Source organism: Cygnus olor, chromosome 5, assembly GCF_009769625.2.
Source record: "Cygnus olor isolate bCygOlo1 chromosome 5, bCygOlo1.pri.v2, whole genome shotgun sequence".
Classification (NCBI taxonomy): domain Eukaryota; kingdom Metazoa; phylum Chordata; class Aves; order Anseriformes; family Anatidae; genus Cygnus; species Cygnus olor.
The window spans coordinates 63,602,964-63,626,249 of NC_049173.1; the positions used below are offsets into that span (position 1 = coordinate 63,602,964).

At 40.4% G+C, this 23,286-nt stretch overlaps 1 protein-coding gene across 8 annotated transcripts in view; it reads right to left on the minus strand.

Moving 5' to 3' along the window:
* Window positions 1-23,286, minus strand: part of DENND2B (DENN domain containing 2B) — a 166,964-nt gene that overhangs the window by 82,742 nt on the left and 60,936 nt on the right. For 7 of the 8 annotated variants that reach the window (XM_040559046.1, XM_040559050.1, XM_040559052.1 and 4 more), the window contains one exon: window positions 3,459-3,563. In XM_040559046.1, coding sequence (XP_040414980.1) covers window positions 3,459-3,538 — 80 coding nt within the window. In that variant the 5' untranslated portion in view covers window positions 3,539-3,563. Of the gene's footprint in view, window positions 1-3,458; window positions 3,564-21,378; window positions 21,516-22,155; window positions 22,227-23,286 lie in introns of all 8 variants that reach the window. The other variant, XM_040559047.1, reaches the window with a different exon arrangement.

The following is a 23,286-nucleotide window of genomic DNA, read 5'->3' on the forward strand; positions in this document are numbered from 1 at the left end:
TGTTTGCAATAAATCCTGCAAGCCTTTACCTTTTATTATACCAGCACTTACTCCACTGATTTACAGTCTGACTAAAATGAAGAATCCCCACGGCTGACTCAAATATCCTCTTATAGGTTTCACAAAGACAGGTGAAGAAGATCATATAAGGCAAAATAATGGATGGAGAACCGGTGCATGACAACCTATTCATCTCCTCACTTGTCATGAAACTCAAAGATTTTCCTCAGCTTCAGGTCCATGCTTGTACTTATAAAATCTTTTTTCTGATAAATTCTAATCAAAACAGATGGTGATGGTAAGGAAAGACAGTTTATTTGACAGCTATTATCTAATAACTTAGTATCCTACTGTACTTTCTAAGCTATTAAGAATGGAAAAGATAAAAATAGAAGAGCAGGTCCAAGGTTTACTCAAGTCCAGATCCAAGTTCCCAGCACTGACCTGTCTGCACAGCTGGAAGGATGATTAATGACATGAGAATGCCAGATATCATTAGGGATCTGCTTTTAATATCCACATACGTGTATGCCTCTAGAAATTCCTCTAGCCACCCCTTCTTTTCCCCACCCCCTTGTTATTCTATGTTTTCTACAGTTTTGAACTAAGAGATCCCAAATGCACAAACTAACAAACTGGGAACTGTACAAGGATACCAAGTCCATTTCTGCTGAGCTTTACCACAGCTACTGTTGCATAATACGACTACCAAGAGACATTCGGATGGATGCAGGTCATCTATTTCTTTAGTCAGCTGCATAATTTAAAAGTGAAAGAAGAACAGTACCTGGAGTAAAGGCAAAGGCAAATCAACCTAATGAAAGGTTTAGACCCCGAAACGGTGTGTGACAACGCCACAAAGGAGGTCACCAGCAGAGACTGCACCAGGGCAAGGTTTCTGCCTAAGGCAAATTATTAATTAAGGTGATTATTAATTCACCTCTACTTTGTAGTCAACCTGTCCCTTGGTAATCAGGATGATGCCATTTCATCCAGCTCAGGAAAATTGCCTGAAACTATTTTAATTCAATACTATGTGCAGACAAGAGGGAAGGTGTAAGAGAGAGCTGAAAGAGAAATGGGTGATTAGTCACAGAAAACAACATAAAGGCAGCCATATGTGCATGCAATATGTAAAGATGACCAGAACTGCGAACAAAGCCAGAGTGTTTAAACACAAAACAGGGATGTGCCATGAAAAAGAGACTTTCCTTTAATAAAAACAAAACAAAAAAATAAGCTGTTAAAGAAAATCCATTCCATTGCTTCCATCCTGAAAATCTCTAAATTTAATTTTTATATATATACACACACACGTATATATATATTTATTGTTTGTGGTTGGAAAAGTTAAGAATACAACGGTGAGTATGCCAAACCAAGCCAGGATTTGACATCACTTTCAAGTTGACCTGCAGCTCCCTGCTAAGATCAAAGCCAACTCTCTTTGATCTCTCTCGCCAAACTTCTCCATCTATGCTGGTTATTCTACCTGACACCTGCCAAGATGGGGAATTTTTGCCTCCGACATTTCATTTTCAAGTGAGTAAATCAATCTGTAGCTATGTGATCTACTCACCTGAATCACAGTCTTTACTAATTTATTTGAAACTTCAAAGCTCTCCTAGTACATCCCTCCAATGCACATACAGTACTCCTGGCAGCTGGGTTTAACCTTGGTACAGCTTGCCAGGTGTGCCACCCTCACTGAAATAGGGCTGGAACTGCTGCAGCTGTGCCTAGACAAGGTGATTGGAGCATTTCATTTACACTGGTACAACTCTCACTTCCATCCCAAAGTGTCCAACAGATAAATGAGACCTGTATTGCTTTTCCCTTCTACCACATTCATTTCTGGATGCAATCCCGTTTTACTGAAGCCTACTTAAAGCCTTACAGAGTTTTGAACTTCCTTAGGCAAACAGAAATGAGGCAGGCATTATGTCCAATACCTAGCATAAGGGTATTGCTGCAGTACAGAGACTCCATAAAATTGGTGCAAGTTATTTGCACATTCCTCCTGTATGTTGTTTATAGTGGGGTTAAAGTCTTGTTTTGAGACAAAAGAGAAGAAAAATGAAGATATTGACATGTTATTAGATAAGGCAATGCAGAACAGTTTCAAAACAGAATAGGATGTTATACCTGTGCAGGAATCCCCTGGAGAGCTGCATAAAGTGCTACAGCAGGGACAAAGGTACACATCAACATTTTGTGCTTTTGAAGAAAGACGCTGAATAGTGTGTTCTGCTTTCTGCTCACTTTGCTAAGGTGGCATACTCACTCTAGCACTTTACTCCTGTGTTCAAATGGTTAATTCACACAGGTTCTTTAATCAGATGGCTGTTTAAACTTTCCTAGTCAAAGCATACCAAGGCTGTCCTAGTGGGACTGCAGATAAAAGTAAGAGTTTTGCAACTGTCAGTCCCAGACCAAGAGGAGCTGGTGGGCTTGTCCTCTGTGAAGGCCACAAGCTGAACCAGTCAGCATTGTTTTGTAAAGGCTGTGGCCAAGAACAAGACTCCTTCTGACAAGGATATATGAACTTGTTGACTACAGATGAGTTGTTTGTTTGCATCTCAGAGCAATATTGCAAAGCAGAGTTGCCCAAAGGAAACTTCTTGTCCTCAAAACACTGTCTTTCATCATTGTAAAATAAAGGACAAGGGAGCAATTAAAAAAAAGGGACTTTACACTCTTTACCATTTCATATTACTAATTCATGAGTGAAAGGTATCTGTATTTTACAGGTGTCTGTGTCACTGTGTGCAATCACATCACAGCCTTCTGCAAACCCACTGTCTTTTCTGGTCTAGTCTTAAACAGTCTGATACCCTCAGGATTGCCAGGTTTGGGGACTTAAAGTGTCCTTGGCTACAGTACTGAGTTTGGGGAAAATGCCATATGATAACGGGATGGGCCACTTGCTTTCCCCTAGGTGTGAATGATACAGTTGATCTACTTCCTCTGTAAATGACTTAATGCTGCAGAGAGGAGCACAAATAAGCAAAGAAAAAAAAATGATCCCTATACTTTACATTCAGCCCTTTCACGCTCGCTGCCAGACCTGCAATGGGAGGCAACCTCTTCCCACACTGTCTGTCAATGCAGATGAAGTAGAGCAAATGTGACAGAAACTGATACAAAATACAAACTGGTGACTGGCAATGGAGAAAAGCATGTAGTCATACAGCCCAGAAATTTAGCCCAAGCCTCCTGAGGCCTGCATGATGCCTTTAACACAGGTCCTTCCTTGCAATCGTTTTCATCACCAGTGAGCAGCAGCAGCTCAACAGAAATATGCCAGAAATGGATCTCTTATACCTCAATTCCTCCACTTCCTACCAAAAACTTCTCCCAGCCCAACAAAGCTGTCAGAATAGAGTTTGCTTATCTTTTAACAAAGTTTGTTCCAAACAAACCTTTCTCAGAGTCTACAAAGCCTGCAGTTCACTTACCTATCCAGAGTGTCCTGAGGCACTTTACTCCCTCCAGCTCTGCTGTTGACATTGGCATTCTTGTTGGCAGTCATGGTCATTTCTGCTTTCTAGAAATCTGGATATCTGTGAGAAGAAAAGTCAATTAAGCTTTGACAAGCCCAAATGACAATTAATTGTTCAAGACTGCTGTAAGTACTACACTCTGTAAAAGCAGAACTCCTGTCTGCTTTTCATTCTATAAAATGCAATCAGGTCTAGTTATGGTCCTGAGAAACTAAACCCTACCACTCTGCTGCTGTTGTTTCACATCCACATCCCATTCAAGCTTATCAGAGCCCAATGCTATAGCAGGAGATAGCTTACAGACATTAGGTGCATGCTTCAAATTCTGGCATGTCTGATGAACATAGCTTGATATTCACAAAATATCACAGGCTTGGTGTGGTTCTTCCATCCATCACCATACATTGAAAACCCACCAAGTGCACTCTGCAATACCTGCAAATAATGTAGTTATGACTGGCATTCCAGCCACACAAAAGCTTTTAAACAGGAGGAAACTTCACAATTTTAAAGTGTAGCTTTGTGTATATTATGGAAATAGTTTTCAAACGGTGAAATAAGTGCAATAGTGAATAGGTTGAATATAATTTTCAGATCTGCTTGTGACATGAAAATGTCTGCAAATGGTTCCTGGCTTATTCCCTCTATTAACCACAAGATTCTTCAAGTAAAACTGTCTTATGATGCTTTTAAGACCTCAGGTAATATAAAGAATCATTACTGATTTCTAGCTCTATCCTAATAATACTAAGGCACGAGATTTGGTAGCAAACCAAAAGCTGTAAATTAAACTTCAGCCATGATGAAAACCCTATATATTCAGTCATGTGTTGTAGAATTCCCAGTACAAGGCAATACTAGTGTCTTCCTGACTTCACGAACTCCTGACCAATGGTTTTCTTCCAAAGAGAAATTAAAATGCTGCCAGAAGCACATAAATATTGTTTACTCTTCTGTATAGCTAGGATACAAAAAGAATACCAGATGCATGGAAGAAAGCCTAAATGGAAATGGCAGACAGTAGGGAGAAGTCCTTGCAAGTGAATTCCCACAACAGGTATAAAAACAGACACCTCAGACTGATTCTCAACAGTAAAGGGGTTTGGAAGAAGAGGGAGAAAAAAAAAAAAAAAAAGACACATTCTGGGAGAAATTTCTCCCAGACAAGTGCAGAGAGAAGGCAATTGGCAACTCTACCTTCTTGAGGTACCTCAAATGAATAGGAAAGGAAAGACAGTGAGTGACGACCAAGAACCCAAAAGATGGGTCTTACCATTATAATGTTGCTGCAAATCAGCTAAGAAACAGCCCAGTACTGTGATATAAATTGCACACGCCCCACTACCTCAATAGAAATGTTCTGAGCCTGAGGGGAGAATTTTATGATATGGATGTGGGCCAGGATGTGAAAGTGGTAACCTCTGCCACCATGCCTCTCTGTTGACTACATCCCACATTTCTCTTCTGTAGAGCACTGCTCATACTGGCAATTTCCTCTGCCACTGTAATCACTTGAGAAATATTTTGCAGGAAGAGGGAGAAATACATTTTTATGTCATGAGTCCCTCAGGAAAGAAATGAGGGAGTACTTATTCTACCTGATGCCACAAGAGTTGTTTATCAAGGATTCTGTGGCTCTCCTGGCATGCTCTGTGGGTGGTTCGAGATGTTCCTTCATTTGTAGGCTGAAATATGTACCACAATTTGAAGTCCTGCCACCCAGGTTCTGACCAGAACTACCAATTTTTACAACCATTAATGGCATACTTAATGCAAAAATAAGGAGTACTACAAACTTGTTTACTCAAACCCACAGTAAGTCCAGACAGCTTGAGAAGCCAACTGTAATGTGATGCTGGAAAGCAAGCTGGGTACTGACAACACACAAAATCCTTGTACAAACAGACCCATTGCAGTGAGGAGGACATTCTCTAAACCACTTTATTCCAAACAATTCTACCACAAATTAGGTCAGAAAATCTCCTGTGGATTGCAGCTCCAAATGCAGAGTTAATCATGCTGACCACAGATTCCAGGTCTTCTTACCCTCTGATTGTCCTGTGTGTATCAAACTTCCCCAGCTGTGTGGAGGTTTGATTTTTTTTTTCAGTAGGTAACTTTTTTTTTTTTTAAATGTTCTGAAGCTCTCCAAATTTCCCCAGTGTCTCAGTGTTATTGTTACTGTTATACTGTCAAGATAACAGGGCTGTAAAGAACTGCCTGTTCTGGTTGGAGAAGGACTTGCCTGGGAAAAGAAAGAAAAGCTTCTGATGCTGGCCAAACTTTCTAGGACTGTACATTCCACAGGGAACCAACAGCTTTTTTTTTTTTTTTTTTTTAATGTTTTCCACTCACCAGTTCAATGCTTTTACTGTATTAAATCTAAATCATTTAATAGCAATCAAGGTAAAAAAAAAAAAAAAAATGTGTGACATAAGGCAAATAACAGCATGCAGACGTTACATTCATTTTGCAAGATTTGCTTTTCTGTTGAAGACCAGAAGAAGCTGAATAGACCTTCAAAAAGACAGGACACTGGCCCGGCACACACAAATGATACAAAACAGCAGCATAAAAGCACATTAAGAGTCAGTCATCTTCCACTTCTCTCACAATAAAAAATAATAATAAATGCGCATGCATGTACATCAAGGTGTTTGTTTTTTATGGAAGCCTTACACTTCTCAAATTGCAGCTTCCCAACAGCTTGATAAAATCATTGTGGTCAATATATTTAAAAAAAAAAAAAAAGTGAACTCCACATTTCAAAGTTAACTTGAATGCCAAATAGGCAAATCGTTTTGCTTTCAGCAAAAGGGGAACTTGGTCCTAAAAGGAGATTTCACAAGATACATCAAATTTAGTTATAATTTCCATGCAGTTGAGACTATGCTATATACAGTGAAGACTTTTATATGCGGTTTTTCTTTAATGTTTATTTTTCATGAGTATTTTGCTATAGGTGATGCTGGTATCATCCCAGTATACACAGAGAAAATCTAAATATCCAAATAACTTGAAACAAAAAGTTGAAAACTTGGCAGAAACTAGTCAACAATTTACTGAAGTGCCTAGAAGCACAGCTAACAGCACTCAGTAATTTAAGGTCTTAACAAACGAATGAACAACAACAAAAACACCTCAAAATGAAGAGGGAGACAGAGGCAAAAAAATGAAAAAAATGCATTTTATAGTCATGTTATGCCAGGGCCTTTGAATGAGTTTGACAGCCCTGTAAGTTTATATGAATCATTGTATGGCGAGAATCACATCCCATGGGCTTATGTAAGAGCATTCTCCAGCACAATATTTGCATATTATTTGGCATGAAGCAATGAAAAAATCTCTCAAGAATTAAGATATACTGTCAAAAACAAATCCAAAAATAGTCATGTCACACAGATTCTGCATTGCCCAGTCAACCAACTGCACTTGCCAAAAAATGCAGTATTCTGATTTATTTGAAATTTAAAGAATGACTCTGAAACCCTTACTTAGTCATCATTTGTACATCACTCCAGGAGCAGTCTCACTAGTTTCACCAGGACAGTTCTCAAAGTGGTATTTTAATGAGCCAGGATGGTAGAATCTGGACCTGCTCAACTATTAAATCCATTTCATCTAAAACTTCCACAAAAGTTTTGGCAGGAATAAAGAGGGAAAAAAAAATAGTGTGAGGGCAACATGAGATCTGCTCCTCAGCAGACAACATTTCTTCTGGCTGAAAACAGCTGCTGCAATGCAGATATTTTCAAACAGATTTTTACCATCGTAGGAAGTCCCCATGACAGAACATTCCCTGTGGACCATCTCTCCCCTACCTCTTCCAGAATGGTACAACTGAAAGCATGGCCTGGAGCCTTCTTAGGCATAGATGGGACACTAAAAATCATCAAGCTTTGTGCTGGTGCACCTTATGACATCACTGAATCCTTAATTCCACTAGTCTGTTAGCAAGGGAGGTGTAAATCCTAAACTTTTCCTGTACAGTTGGAAGTTGTCCTTCATTTCCTAAAGCACCCCAATACTTCGGAGGTACAACTTGCAGCCCCACTGCAGCACAGTTGTTCCTCAGCTTGCTCCCATCCACAGGTGGTTCAGGGCTAGAGCTAGGCTTGGAGCAAAACCACATGGAAATTCACAGCAGTCAGGGGTGTTTTCTTTGTACAATTTGAGAGCCTGTGAGGTCTCAAGAAACCCTTCTACTTTCCTACATGCAATTTATCCATCAGTTCCTGCATTGCAAGAACTGATCCTCTCCTCTCCTTCTGCGTACCATTGATAACATTGAGACCAGTTACTCAGTTGTCTTATCCATGTCTCAGATCAACAGGTGTCTTAGAAAAAATACATTCATAATTTGAATGATTCCATCTTCCATTTTGTTAGTACAATGGGAACAGAAGAGGATTTTTTGTATAAAATTTCTTCAGTTCAACAGACATGCATGCTTTTTTGTTTGTTTGCCGAGTGTTTTTCTTAATACTCTGCTCAATATCTCTTCTTATTCATCTGGTCTGATTCCCTACCTAGACTTAAAACGGACTGCTCGCACTCCATTTTTTGCACTCATTTCTAAGGCAAATTTTCCATTAAGTACACAGTTCCAACAAAAACTCCTTCGAGTATGTTGCAGACCTTCAAAGCCAGTTTTCTGAGTGTCAGGAACATTAGCACTGTTTATCTGGCAGCTTAACGAAGAAGAGTCCAGATGCAGCTGTTTCTGTTTGAGCACTGAACTTGCCCAAGCAGAAGACAACATGTATGTGGATGCAGCCCTCTGAGCCAGGCATTCGCTATGATCCAGGCTGCAGCGTAGAGCAGATGAAGTAAGGAAGGTGGCAAAGAAGAATACATATGCAGTGCTCCTGCTGACTTGAGAAGGGAGTCTTTGAGAGTAGGCTCTCGAGCTCCCTCTTTCCCCTAGCATTATCTTTAATAAGGGTACAAATTCTACAAAGAAAATGTGCATGTCCTTCAAGAACTACTCCACTCTGAACTTCTGTTGTTATTTTTGAGCAAGGTTTGTGGGCAACAGTTCACTGTTTGTAAAGTCCTTGTTGTCATGCTTTTTACAAAGATTACCTTACATTTAACTGTCCTAGACTAAACCAATTTGTACCGCAAGCAAGATAATTCTACCAGGCACAGTTTGGGTTCTTGAGATCTGCATGTGTTCTGAAGCTTTTTAAAGCAGCGTGCCTTTCCTCTTGAAACTCCACAGCTGAGGAAAGCAAGCGGAAGTATAACTGGTTTGGCCTGGCCCACCAGGCGCAGACCTGAGAGGAGGACAGTAAGGGAGACATATGTTGTGAATGAAGAGAAATGAATGTTGTGGAATGTTACAGGGAAATGAGTGTTATGGACTACTAAAACCAACTCATGTTTTCAAAAAGGTACCCTGTGATAAAGATAAAAATCTCAAAAATACATTAATAATAACCAATTTGATATACTTATTTTTCTCTTAACAGTATCTACAACAGAATGTCTCTATTGATTTTTAAAATCTTCTAATGCCTAATATGCTTTTCTGATTGCTTAGGAAATCTTGCTCACATTTCAAGAGGTTTTGTATAGCTAAACTTTTATTTAAGAGTTGCAGCTTAGTTTTGTGGCAAGTTGCCTGTTCCCTTCCAGTAAAACAATTATATCCTCCCAGAACAACGTCAGCTCTGATGAAATGGAAAGTCCAATTAAATCTTTAAAGATTTCTGCCTTGAGAGGGCTCCTGTAGAGACTCCAAAGAACATTTGTTACAAGACCTACATGCTTTCATCGTGTATACCTGTTCTGTAAGCTGGGCCACTGTAAGTTAAGCCATGCAATACTGTACAAACTAACATAAAGAGCTAAATGACCAGCTCAGCAAGGGCGTGGCATGGAGAGATGCACTAAGGGTTAATTCACCTATCTCATTCCAAGTTTTCTCTTTACAGCACACTGCCAGCCTAACTACATCAACAGGCTTCTAGCAAGACATGAGAATTAACTGCCCTCAAGGCTAGTCCTAAAGGCTGGAGAAACAGACCATATGCTCCCAACAAACATGCGTGTCCGAGCCATATTATGCTCTAGCATAATCTCCAAGACAAATGAGATCAAGCCATTCGTACAGCTGCCTACATCCAAGTCCCTGAGAACAAGTGACAATGTTTGTGGATAACAGATACAAAGGAAGAGAGTTCGTCAAACTTCTCATCTTTGTGACACTGCAAAAGGCACAGATTCTAGTTAGTATTAACTCCACAATCTCATCCAAAGCCTCCCTGCTTACAATCCAGGGACAGCGTGTTCCCAGTCAAATTGACAGTCTTTCTGCTAGGCTTTCATAGCTAGGTGACAAACACTTCTATCCCACATTTACTGATACAAGCTATAGTGGGGCTGGACTTGGTTGTCATTGCATACCTTGCAGTCCAGAACTTGTGTCCAAATGTAAGAGTTATGTGCTAAGCTTTTCTGATACCATTAACACTGCTGGGGCAATCACAGATACAAAATGGCGTAAAAACATGAAAATCAAAGAGTCCAGTAGCATACAGGTTTGCCTCTCCTTTATGGAGGAATTTTCACTAACACTGGGGTGACCGTCTTTCTCAGACTGTGGAGGGCACGCTGTCTTCCAAAAACTTTTCAGTATAATTACGAGAACTCTCTGGCAATTAGGGTGTTTATTTTATCTTGCTTGCTTCAGTATTAAGAAGAAAAAGGTTTTGTTTGTGCTCTGCTTTTGTACATCACTAGAATTACATCTTAGCTGAAGAAGCTGGACTGAATCCAGCTTTTGGACTGAATTTTTCTTCCTTTCTGCACAAGTGAAAGGTGTATTGACTTGTGCCTCATTTATTGCAGTGTCTGATAGCCACTTTCCACCTAGCTTGTAAGGCTATACAAGACTTCCCTACAGTTTAGATAAATCATAGCTATTGTCCTACCAGCATAGAAGTAATTTCACTGTGACTTCTACCAACTCATTTGTGCTAAATCAGTACTTAAACGAGCTGTCACTGAATACAACAGGTTCACATTTATTGACAAATCAAACTGGAATAAACTGAAGGTACCTTTAAAAGTAACTGTTCCCCAGGGAAGTGAGAAGGAGACGTTAACAGAAACTATATGGCTGCTATTGAATCAGAAGTTAGCATTTACCTTTGCAGGTTGAAGGTTGTTTGTATTTTAAAAAAATGCTTTGATTGGTTTGAACTTAGCTTGATTTGAGGCATGAGGGTAGAAAGGATTTAAAATACTTACAATTATTTGGTACTATTATAAGCTCAGAGGAAACTTAACTCTACAGCCACATGGGAAGTAGGGCCAGCGGCGGGCACATGTCAGAGCCTTGTGGCTCAGTCAAGGAGAAGGCAGAACAATTCTGGTGGCACTGTGAACTTGTATGGCCTCAGCCAGTCTTCAGACCTTCACACTACCCTTAAAACTGATCTCAGACCTAAAATGCTACTTTATGCCTTATTTTCTGATGCCCACGCTAGCCACACATTCTCACACTGTCACACTTGTCTGAGTCACAAACTATCTGGCTTGGAGAACTGATCCACCTGAAAAACAGTTGTGTTTATTTTTCTTTTGTTAAGGCTGACGTTCAGCCATTCATTTGAGACATTCATTCTTCTGGACTATCTGGAATACGTACTTCAAAAATGCATTCAAAATATGTTATTTAAAACTAAATTCTGAAAGAAAGAAGCAGGGATAGTTTAAGTTGTACTCTAACAAAGGGAAAGTTGCTGGGGGTGCTTAAGAAAAAGGTTGGATGCGGTGCTGAGGGACATGGTTTAGCGGGTATTATTGGTGGTTGGGGGACAGTTGAACCAGATGATCTTGGAGGTCTTATCCAGCCTTAATGGTTCTATTGGAGTGTAGAAGATGAATCCCAAGCAAATTGTTTCTGTGCTAATGCCAAAGGTATTTGTTATGTCTCTATGCACATACAGATACTGTTATTGTAAACAACATCTGCATGCTTTCTCTTTTAAGACAGAAATCTCTTTCATTGTGAACAGTATGCTAAACATTGTGTTTCCATAGTGTATAAAATTTGGCCTTGAAAATGTGCAAACTATTTTTGCTTTTAAATTTTTTAGAAAACAAAAAGAGAAGAAAGGATAAAAACATTCAACAAAGTATTTTCTCTCTGATATGAATGCACCAGAAACTCATGCATTTGATGAAACAAAAACCCTGTACAGATTTCACACACTAAAATTCAGTCTTAGAAGCAAAGCATCCACATTACTCTCACATGGCTTCAGTGAGCAAAATATGTGCATACCTCAGATCTGAATCAGGCTTTAGTAGAGAAAAGTGACTTGTTTTCTCCTGCTGTACTTGAGTATCGATCATAAGCTGGTGACTCCTTCCAGCAAGCCCTATAATAGACTTTATGAACACTGCTTTGTTGAAAGCCCTCGGTCATCACATTTGCTGCAGAAACTTTAGTACAGAATAATCTGAGGCATATATATTTTGGTTTTCACAACATAAACACTTCAACAATGACCACACAACTGTATGAAAACAAGCTACTTGTAAATCGTGCCCAACATACATTCCTCAGTATTATTCTTCCTTTGTCCTTTCCCTTCATCCTCAAGATATTTGCATAAAAACACCAATTCAAGGCTCACGAGCTCACCTGCTCCTGTTGCTTATTCCTCAATGAAATTATAATAATCCAAATGTGAAATCAAAATCGTTTGCACAATAATGAATTGTTTCTTTTAACACACACACAAAAAAAAAAAACAGATTATAATTTTGCTAAGAAATGGGAGTAGATTAAGGCACAAACATTCTTCTTCATTAATATTTTTGCATAACAAAGAAATGGAGAAAAATAGATTACAAGAAACCTTATTTCAAAAGAGACTGTCCTTCAGTATTTCCACAGAGTGTCAGAGTGTCACCAGTTCCTAAAGACATCGCAATACAACTCAAGCTGTTCAGTACAGACTGCCAGAAAGCACAGGCTGCAGGGGAAACACAAAGTGAAAAAAAACAAGCTGAAAAGTCTTAGTAAACCCTGAAAAGAACTTCTCTGTTGAACTGACATTGATGACTGAACCTTCCTCACCCTGAGGCTGACTGATAAAGTCTGCTGGACACCTGAGAAGCATCCAGACTTTGCAACTACTACAAGTTTTTGATTCATGAGGGCATCGTGCCAGGCAAAACACGGGTCACAGCTATAATACAGAGCAAGCTGCTGTCTCCAGTGTTGTTAGCACACCTCCCTTCCTTCCTGCCAGACACACAGGGCTCCCGCTCTGAGCACCACCGGAGTGCAAACTGCAAAATTAATAGCAGTTATATGGCTTACACAAGCTTTTAAAAATATATAATGGAAGGAATAGGATCTTGATGCAACTACAGAGAGATTTGAGAGAAGGATTCAGTCTTCACTTTGCCCTAGACTTCCTCTGAAACGTTAGGTAAACTGCTTGAGTTGTGCTTGAAGTACACTCAGCCACACAGAGGGTAGTTTAGCAAGGTACTGCACTACACTGTACTTTAAACCTGAATTAACTTTCCCAGTGCAGAGAAATACCTTTACTTTTCATTTCTCAAATCCTGCTCTATACAACAGAAACAAGTGAGAACTTGTCTGTACATAGAGGAGAATTTACAGCATCCTAATTACTCCACATTAACTCTTCATGCAAATGCTCTTAGTGTGTTTGGGGTAGGTAACACGCTTCCCAAACTACCTTATACAAGGGTGTGCTTAGCACTAAGTACATAACCTGTGAATTATTCCATAGCAGGTGGTAAGTTATAAATGAATAACTTAGCTTACTACTAACTGTGCAAACAGACCCTTGAGCTTCCTCCCCCCAAACTCCGTGTGACAGCAATGAAGTTTACATGTACAAAGCTAGAAAACTCTTGAAATCGTCTTTCATTTTGCAACTGACTTCTTGTGACAATGTGAGAAACAGTGCCACTGAGAAAAAACATGAAGATCGAGGGGTTTAAATGGCCAGCTTGGGTACAGCAGTTGGTAGCACTCACCAACTCACTCTTTCAACAGATCACCTATTTTCAGAAGCTTGTTTTATTCTGCTTGCTTCAGACTTTTTCTGCAGAGCCCTTTCTCAGAGCAGAGAGGAGGAAAGACACAAACCAAAGGCCAGCATGGCCACAGAGACACAGACAAGTACAATCTCTACCAAACCAACAGCAATGTTTCTTCCTTCCCCTGTCAGTGATGGCAGGGAGGGAAGAGGGACAGACAGATTTGTAGGTGGATCTCCATCCCTGACAGAGTAAGCACCAAATAAAGCAAATGGTCTGAAAAAGAAAGGAAAAATCGAAGACAGAAGTTCTGGTGCTAGGAGGGAAAAAGAAAATACTGGAAAAGCAAACAAAGCTGAAAAAAAATACATAAAACAAGGACTGATGAAAACATTACCCTGAAATCCAGTGAGGCAGGTTAGGTTGTTTGCCACACTGAATATTCAGGTTGAGGCACGCTTTGCAAAGAAATGTGGTGACCTTAGGTATGCTGGCCCAGGCTGTAAATAAACAGAGGAACAAAGTGGCTGCATTGTTCAAGTCAGAGCAATAAAGCAAAAGCCCTGGATCAGCATCCAGTTTGTGTGACTATGTTTCCCCAGTGCTAAGCAGATGAGAACAGACAAAATGGCTAACGAGATTAGAAGAAAATCTGAGACCATTTAAGGACCAACACTGTTACAGGAATCTGAACAGCAGTTTGCTCCCAGGGAAGGCTGTAAGCAGTATTCAGCAAAGGACAATCTGAAGATAACACTCTCCTGGCCGATGCAGGTGTCACCAGGAAAACTAACTTCAGAGGAGGGTTACAAGGAGCATCTGGAGAGGGATGTGGAATGGATGCTTCATAAGCGTCAGAAGCACTGAAAAATAGAGATCTTCAGTAGAAGTAAGGGATGCCAACTACTGATGCTATACTGAGGTGCAAAGTACTCTGACTTCTCTCTAGTACTATGCAGTAAAAGAATACCAAACCCATTAGTACTAGCAGAAGGCAAGGTGACATTATTACAAGTTTTAATTGCTGTTTTAAATTCAAAGCAGCAGTGGAAGATTTTGGATAATGGTGCCTCAGTAAGGTCACAAACTGATATATGGTGTCACTATGGACCTATTCCGTTTAGATCACTATGTCCTACTAATGGCGTTAGTGTTCTGAGTCAGTATCTCCAAGAAGCAGGACCTGTCCGTGATACTGCAGCTGCCAATGCCTACACTTCAAGTGAAGCAACAGTTGATTTGGATGGACTGTCTCAATATGCTGATATAAGAGCATCCTAGGAGGATGATAAACTGGCTAGAGACTTCATGGATATAAGTAGAAAATATTACCAAAATTGTCTTGGCTTGTACAAAGAGATGAGAACAACCTTGGGTCTGCCTCTTTTGCTCTTGGCAGTTACCCAGGGAATCTGTGGAAAGGCACAGAGAAGATTTTAATTCCCCTCTATGCAAAGCAAATCCAGAAGTGATCCTGGACACAGGCATTAGCAGCAGCAAATGGGATGGCAAGTCTGTTGTTGACATGGAGGATTTGTGCCAGAACTGTTCAGAAGAGTTTATCTGTTTACATTTAGAAACGGTGTTCCTCTGCTTAAAGCAATGACTGCAGAATTCAGGAGTTCTGAGCTGCATTTGACAGGTTGCTTTTGTGGTCTCGGGAAAGATGCTTGGAGATGAGATCCTGAAATTCACTGCCAGAGATTAAGCCCACAGCCCACGTTTGGGCATTTGGCTGAGTGGCCCATTTTCCCAGAGCTGCTCCTTTTTTGGCTTCTCTACCTCATAATTCTATGCTTTGATCTCTCCAGATATCATCATTCTATCAATGAACCAGGAATAACTTTACGACTTAGCTCACAAGCAGGCTGTGATGACATGCTCATTAGTAAGTTCAAGTTCTTCAGATACATGGTGGGGCGCAGACATGCAGGTGTCACTGACGCTGAACACATCAGTAACAGAGACGAGCCAGTCCTCCCCTGCCTCTGCAGGCACTGAAAGCCACCCCTCCTGCCTGCTGCATCTGCGCTCCAGCAGGCTGACATCTCTCAGGGCACCTGCTGAGCACCTGTTTTGTCTATGGTGGCTTTCTGATTCAGATTCCCTTTGTGTTTATGAACCTCTTGGCTAGTACCTCCCTCTCCTTCAACCTCTACAGTTTTTAAGCCAAACCAAACAAAACCGAAAACCCTGTGCTCCCACACTGATAAACCACAGTGTGGTGTGTGCAGGCTGACAGAGAGAGGGCTTGGTCGGTCCCCTGCCTCAGCTCCAGCTCCCATCTCAGATGACTGAAGAGTGAAAAGAAATATTAAAGAGGAGTATGGTGCCAGCAAAATGAGAGAACCTCAACCTTCCTCCTAGCTGTGCTCCTGAAATAAAGGAAGCACACTGTAAAGAAGAAACAGGAGGGATGAGGATCAGACAAATGTCACAGGGTTGAAGGCAGGTAGAACAAGGGTGAGATGAAGGACAGATAACACACTGTGCCAGGAAACAAAAAAAAAAAAAAAAAAAGAGAGAGAAAAGAAAATGAGATTTCTTGAAGAAAAAAAGGGCAACAAGGATGAAAAAGAAATAGGCTCCCCTTCTTCCCCTCCACTTTAAGAGTGCACTCTACATTCCTCAGAAAAAGAAACCCATCTTTTTTCACACTCAGATACATTCTCCTCATGGATTAGACTTATGTTCCCAAAGATACCTCAACAGAAATGGATCTGCCCTATTCTGCTGAATACCATGGTACCCTGATGTGAGACCCCACTGAAAGAGACTGGAACTCCTGCTGTCCTGCAAAGAGGGTGCGACCCCATAAATGTGGGAAGTTTCCAAACTATGCATAGCTGCTCATTTAATATACAGCCAAGGTTAAAATCCAAACACAAGACTAAATTCATGTTTTTGAGTCCCTAGTTCATGGGTAGAAGCCGAATCCCCCACGCACATACAACCCTCTAGTGACTGCAGGAGAATAGCAGATCCTGGCCTCCTGCAGTTTGTTTAGAGAACTGACTCAGATGGTGGGGAGACAGGAGAGAGGAAAGGATCAAGAGAATATTGGCAGCTATATCAGAATCACAATAACGTAAACTAAGTGCAGCAAACTACTTCTTATTCTTTTCGTTAACAAAAATTATAGTAGCTATAGCAACAGAAAAGGGGAAAAATACCCGAGACTTTAAAATCCCCAAAGAACACAGCTTTCTAATATGGAAAAATCAAGATTTATTGCACCAGCAGCTCCCACAAGCCAGGGCTATAGTAGTGCACAACGGTTTCAATTAAAAGCACAAATCATTAACCAGTGCAGCTGGGCTTAGTCGTTGGCAGCCTACACCATCTCTTCCAGCGAGCCACGAATTCTTTAGGGACTGAACTAGCTTCTCTTGCTGTGTGATGGGCCCTTCAGTCCTCTCTCTGGTGGCTTTACCTCATATCTTCCATCAAGCCCTGTGACAGAGTGGCTAATGCCACTATTCAACAGAGAAAAAGCAAGAAAAAAAACTCCTACATTTGAGTCCTGTGTCTGCACCCCTTGCCAGCCATCACACACTGATATCCCTTCAGGCCCTGCCAGCAGTATTGCACTACACTGCACACTCTGCGACCACCACAGAGTGAAAAGTATTATGGTCCCCTGCTGCCTGTGTGCATTTTCCTTCTCAAATGCACACACACGCGCTCAAAAGAGGGAAGGAATGTCTGGCACTTCTGCGGTGACTATCTGGCAGAAGCACTGCTCCGTTTTCTGGCAACTCTACCAGGGTCTTAGAACAATTATTTCAGTTCCTGATTCGAGCACTGGAGACAGAAGATCAAGTTACATTTCTCTCCAGCCATCAACACTAATTCAGTTTTCACTAAGTCAGCCTTGCTGGAATTTCACTCTTCCACACTAAAACAAAAAAGGAAAGTGTGAATCAACACTGAAAAGCCATTAGAAGAAACATAAGGAATGTCAAGGGTTGCCCTTCACAAATGTAAAAAACACCAATGAGATCCAAGAGAGAAGGAACTCTTTCTTGCTAGAAGAGATATTTTTATAAGCTAAAATGATGAAGAAAAGAAACTGCAAAAGAAATGTTGCCATGGTCCTGTTATATCCACTGGTACCCCACCTACTGTGCTAACGAGCTTTCTTCCCTTAGTACCTACAAGCCGGTTTGTGAATTTGCAGAGAGCATCTTCCCAGCTATTTCTTAGTCACAGGTACACACAGCCATCAGAAGAGGAGGCACTATTCTCAAGAAAAAAGATCGGCTCCCACAGCACGGACCTTTGTCACCTGCACGAAAGGAAAGTTTTGACAAGCTACCACAAGCGTAAGTGTTATAAATCTCCTTTCATCAGGCCTCCGGCCACTAGACAGTGAAACAACTGGAAACACTTAAACCTGTTTTAACATTCCTTGTAGTAGGAGGCAGTGAAACACCCACCCAGCCTACTGAGCTGATCACAGCCACCTAACTGCTGTGGACTGTGGCTCCTACCAGCACAAGGTTTCTATTGAAGCTTCCTGGAGCAACACGTGCTCCAGCAGAGCAAGGAAGCCGGAACTGTGGCCACAGACACACTACCTCTGCTCTCATGTACATTACATTCAGAATGGCAGAAGGGAGTGAGGGGATTTTAGAGAAAGGCAGAGCAAAAACAAACCCACAAACAAACCATGAATGATATCAAACATCTTTTAAACCTTTCCAGGCTGTGAGATGGTATTTGATGATTTGGAAGAGCTTCCCCTTTTTTCCTTTATTAAAATGATTTACATACTGCAGTGTACGTGAGATGTTAGAGGTCTCTCAAGAGACCAGTCGCTGTTCCAAAGAACTTACAATTCTGTGATAGGAATTTCATAAATGAAGGCACTAACTATCTTCCCAGATGCAGGCTTGAATAGACCCACCGTACTGGTGAGTTCTGCTAAGGGAACAATCTTTCTTCACAATCTGCAGAGCAGGAATAAACCTGATGCAGAACACTGTTACAAGACTTGACCATTTCATCCATTGGAGAGGACCAAGGCCCACAGCTGTTGTTTGAGAAGCACTGCTGCCCATGACCCCTGTCACCTAGACCCCTTCACACGGCCTCGTACAGACCTCTCCCACACTGCATCTTGCTCAGGTGATTCTGACTTCTCAAATCTCACTTCTCTGCTTGCATAGGAACTGCTAACAGCCCTACTGCCAGAGCACAGGAGAGTACACAGCATCAAAAAAATAAAGAAGAAAGCACAATCCTACTCTGTTCCATTCAGCTACACATGTCCAGGAAGAGCAAGTAGCCAGTACATTAAGGAATAGGGTCCCATTGCTTGTTTTCAGATTGGCTGCCGTGCTGTTATGTGCTATCACTTATGTTTAACAATATTAAAACATGTAACATGAGCTTGAAATATCTGTGTGAAATTATTAATTTTATCCAGACAGCATTTGGAGCATCAGTCTGGCATCGGTATTTCTACCCAAAGTTTTAGCACTAGTGCTCATACTTTAACTCAATTCAAAACTGTGAGTGAAATATAATTTAATAGCAATTTGATTTTGCATGATCTCATTGAAAAGGCATATCCAGTGTTGCCTTTGCGACACAGAAACAGCCGCAGGATAAGCCTGAGGGATGTAGATTAGTACTCAGATCAGATACAATTTCAGTCCCCTTTCCCTTACAGGGAACATTTTGGCTCCTCACCAAAGTGAGAGTATTCTGCATGCTGTAGGGTAAACTTGGTACAGCCCCCATATAGAAATATATCCTTCAAGACAAGACCATGGTGTAAAAACTGTTATCTGAATGCATGTACACTCTCACTCCAAAAGTAAATAAGCCTACAGCAAAGTTTGATGCAAACTTTTCTTATCTCATGGGAGTCCAAACTGGAAAAAACTTTCAAATGGTGCCTTCAAACATGCTTCACATGTGCCTGACACTGAGGCTGGTATTCCTGTTCCTCTTCTTCTTTCTCATGGATTTAAGCAGAACAGTGTAGACATCTAATTTAAATTTGCTCTCTATACAGGAATAATTTTACTGTATCTTTTAAAGTGTCGTTACTCTAGAAAAGTAACTCTGCATCAGGATGGCTTTCTGAATGACACTGTCTACTCTTAACACATCTCTTCAACAAATAAAAACATCAAACCAGGTTTTTTATGGTCAGCCATATAGTCCACCTAGCAAAAGGGCAAACTCCAACTGTGTCTTCTTCATAGTGTTCATGTTTATATAGTGTTCAGCTAATGTCTAGTTTCACACTCCTTTGCTGGTGTTCACAGAGGATATCAGAAATGAAATTGTATCCCAGACTTTTCTCCTGTCTCCTATTCTTTCCTTATTCCTCTTTCAATTCACTTGTATATATACCTAATGCCAGTAAGTAGAGAATTGAAAATGTGCATCTGCAAGGAGACAAGTTATTACAGATACACACATTTGTGCAGTTATACACAACTATGTATACACTGCAGTACATAATTTGTTTATAAACTTCACAAACAAAACTTGCCTTCCAGTAAGTAAATTAGCTAAAGAAAAATGCACAGATTATAAATAATGCTTTTCTGCTAAAAAAATCCATCATCATAAAACAAATAAGGCTTTTGAGGCTTATAAAATCCATCATGCAAAAACTCTTCAGTTTCAACTTCATGTGAAGATATTTTTCCTGGGTTTAATTAATGAAAAAAAAAATCTAAACATTCTACACAGAAATGAACTAGTTTTGTCTGGCATGAAGTCTGCATTACCAAATTCCCCAGTTTCCAGTTGATACCACAAACTTGGCCATGGCTCATTCAAAACTTAGTCCTCATCCTCCAAAAGGTAGATAAAAACCTGTGATTTTTTTTTTTTTTTTACAATGCTAAGACCATGATTTGTATTATAGGGGCAGGCAGAATCCTAACTGTACCTAGCATATAGCAGGCAGACTAACAGCAGATTTCATCCTTTCTAGAACAAAACAAATCTACTTGTAACACCAAATGGTAATGATTTATAAGATTATGAGTACATTATAGAAATCGTTTGTGACTATCTACTCATATGATTTGGGGCTCTGGTATTTTAGCTGATAATGTGCCTGGAAATTTATAGGAGATATAAAAGCCCCAGGACTCACAGGTCCTATAGACCCCCAATTCCAGCGGTTTGTTCAGAGTAACTGCATCTCTTTTCTGGTGTGTGTTTAATATCTGTGACAATCTGTTCTCCTCATTTTCCCTAGACAAATCTTTTCCTGTTTAACCTGAAAGAAGAATTCACAGTTGGACATCCACATACAAGGGGTTTTCCTTATCCTGTGTTGTAGATGCGGCAGTCTTGCTAAGGATCCTTTTTCTGATCTTGGAAAGTCCAGGGGTGTCAAAAACATGCAATTCAGTTTAGCTGAATCTTCACAGCAGCTATGCTCCAGCTGGGGCTCTGAAGAAAATACATGCATGAAGATGGTTTGAAGTTAGAAGGCTTTTTTTTTTTTTTTTTTTGGTAAAAGTCTGTAGCTTAATTTTATGGCACAGATTCAAGGTATTATTTGTGCTGTTCCAGACACCTGTAGTTTCTTAACCATTTGACCAGTCTTCCTATTAAAAAGCCAGTACATCTGGAGTTTCTGTGAGCAACAAATTCTCCTACTACTGTAGCTGTACCACCAGAATATCAAGTGACTGCTCTTCAGTTCTTGAAGAAGCAAGTTTTGTCTTTTTCAGTTTTAAGAGAAAACTGAAGCCACAACACAAAACTGAAAACCCTTTGGTAATGTAGCCACACCCCATGTTCTGCTCTGTGCCCAATATCCCCACCCAGCCACAGATACACAACAAAAAATACCAACTGTTGAAGTTTTGCAGATGGTAACTCCAATGTTGTGCCATTTTCTCCTCAAAGGACCACTCTACGTGGCTTCTTTTATAGGGTGTGGATTTCTTTTCTTGGGGGGTGGGGAGATGGGTACTTGGCCATGGAAAATAGCTGTGGGCATGAACAATGGGGAAATAGCATTTATAAGCTGAAATAAAGTCTTTCAATTTGTGGAAACAGCTGGAGGGAGGAATGAATCTTATGAATAATGTAGCTGAAACTGAACAGACTCTATTGACAAAGAGTTCTTTTGGATCCTAACTATGGCTACACTTTTACATGACAGTACTACACTTAAAACTATAACTAAGAAGATTTATGCAAAATTCTGTATCCACCATTTTCTGTTTTACTATACTGAAATTAATCAGTCCACCCTTTCCCTACACGTAATTTTTAGGGAAGAGATAGTAGTTTCTTCTGCATTTTGTGTACTTAATAATGCTATACAAGTGCTAGAATGAGCGTTAAAATTAAGTGCTATGTAAGAGGTTTCATATATTTGTTCCAACATAGAGATGCTCCCTGAAAGGAAAGAGGTGGTACTTGGCAGTCTTTGACTTGCTGACATATAAAGCACAGCCCCTATGTGGGTGCACGAAAGACCGTTCAAAGGCAGCTTTGCAAAGCACCAAATGGACCTTCTGTTCCATGGGCAGCTGAACATCCCAGAGGTAAGTACAGCAGCTCTGCATCAAGGATATGCATACAGGCATGTAACTGCCTACAGGTGAAGCAGTCATGCTCCTACTTGTTCCAGCCTCTCACTGCTTTGATCTCCTCCACGCTCAGTTGATTTGGTGCACAGCGTCTCTTCTTCTCCTGCCAAAACAAAACAGGCTTCCACCGAACTCTGCTGTTCCAGGCAACTACCAAACACTGCCTTCATGTTAAGCGCTAACAAAAGTGTTATTCCAATGCCTATCAAGGGCTTGTTTACTTAGGAGCTTAAATATTATTGAAAGTCAACAGTATGCAACTGCGTGAAACTTTTAGGTGCTTTTGAAAAGATGAATCATTCTCAGGCACAGTTGATATAAACTGGATGTTATCTGCTTTAACCAGGCAATTCATTCAATGCAAGAAGCATGAAGCTAGACAGCAAGCCTAGGGTGTACGTGCAAAGACACCTTTGATGGAGGATCCGCTGAGCTTCATGTTTCTCGATGGATATTTTTCACCCTTGCCTCACAGAACGAGGCTTTCAGGCATCAAGAAGGAATTGCACTTCTTACAAGGAACAAGAGGACAACTTATAGTGTATGTCATTCACTACAGTGTCTTTTCAGAGAAACTACACAAGTGAATGCCCAGCGAAAACAGACAGAAAACAGGGAGCCAAAATTCCACATGAGGAAACACCTCTTTAAATGTATTACAGAGATCTTTCAAAGCACTGTCAACAAGGTACTTTACCCATGCTAAGGACAGCACATTTATTTCAATAAAAACTTTTCTTCTTCTCAAGGAAGAAATAAAAGCTATTTGCCAGCTGAACCTTTTCTTTCAAAGCTACCCTGCTTCAGCCAAGCCCTATTACTCATTGTGCTGTTAGACAACGAGATTGCTTTGATGACAATGGGTCATACAGCAGATCTAACACTGTAATCTGTGTGAAAATTTCAGTAACAAGGTCAACAATAAACCAAGGTAAAGAGTTTTTACACACTTCTAATTTAGTAAGGAAATTTACTTCCAATAAAACTAAGTTTATCAACTTCTACTTGTTATTTTATCTACTACTACACACTGCAAAATTTCAATCTGCCTGGGTCGTCCAGTCACCTAGAAACTCAAACATCTAAGGAGAAACAATGAGCAAAATAGAAATACCTTTGGGTTATTTCTATATATAATACAGAATATTATACATACAATATAG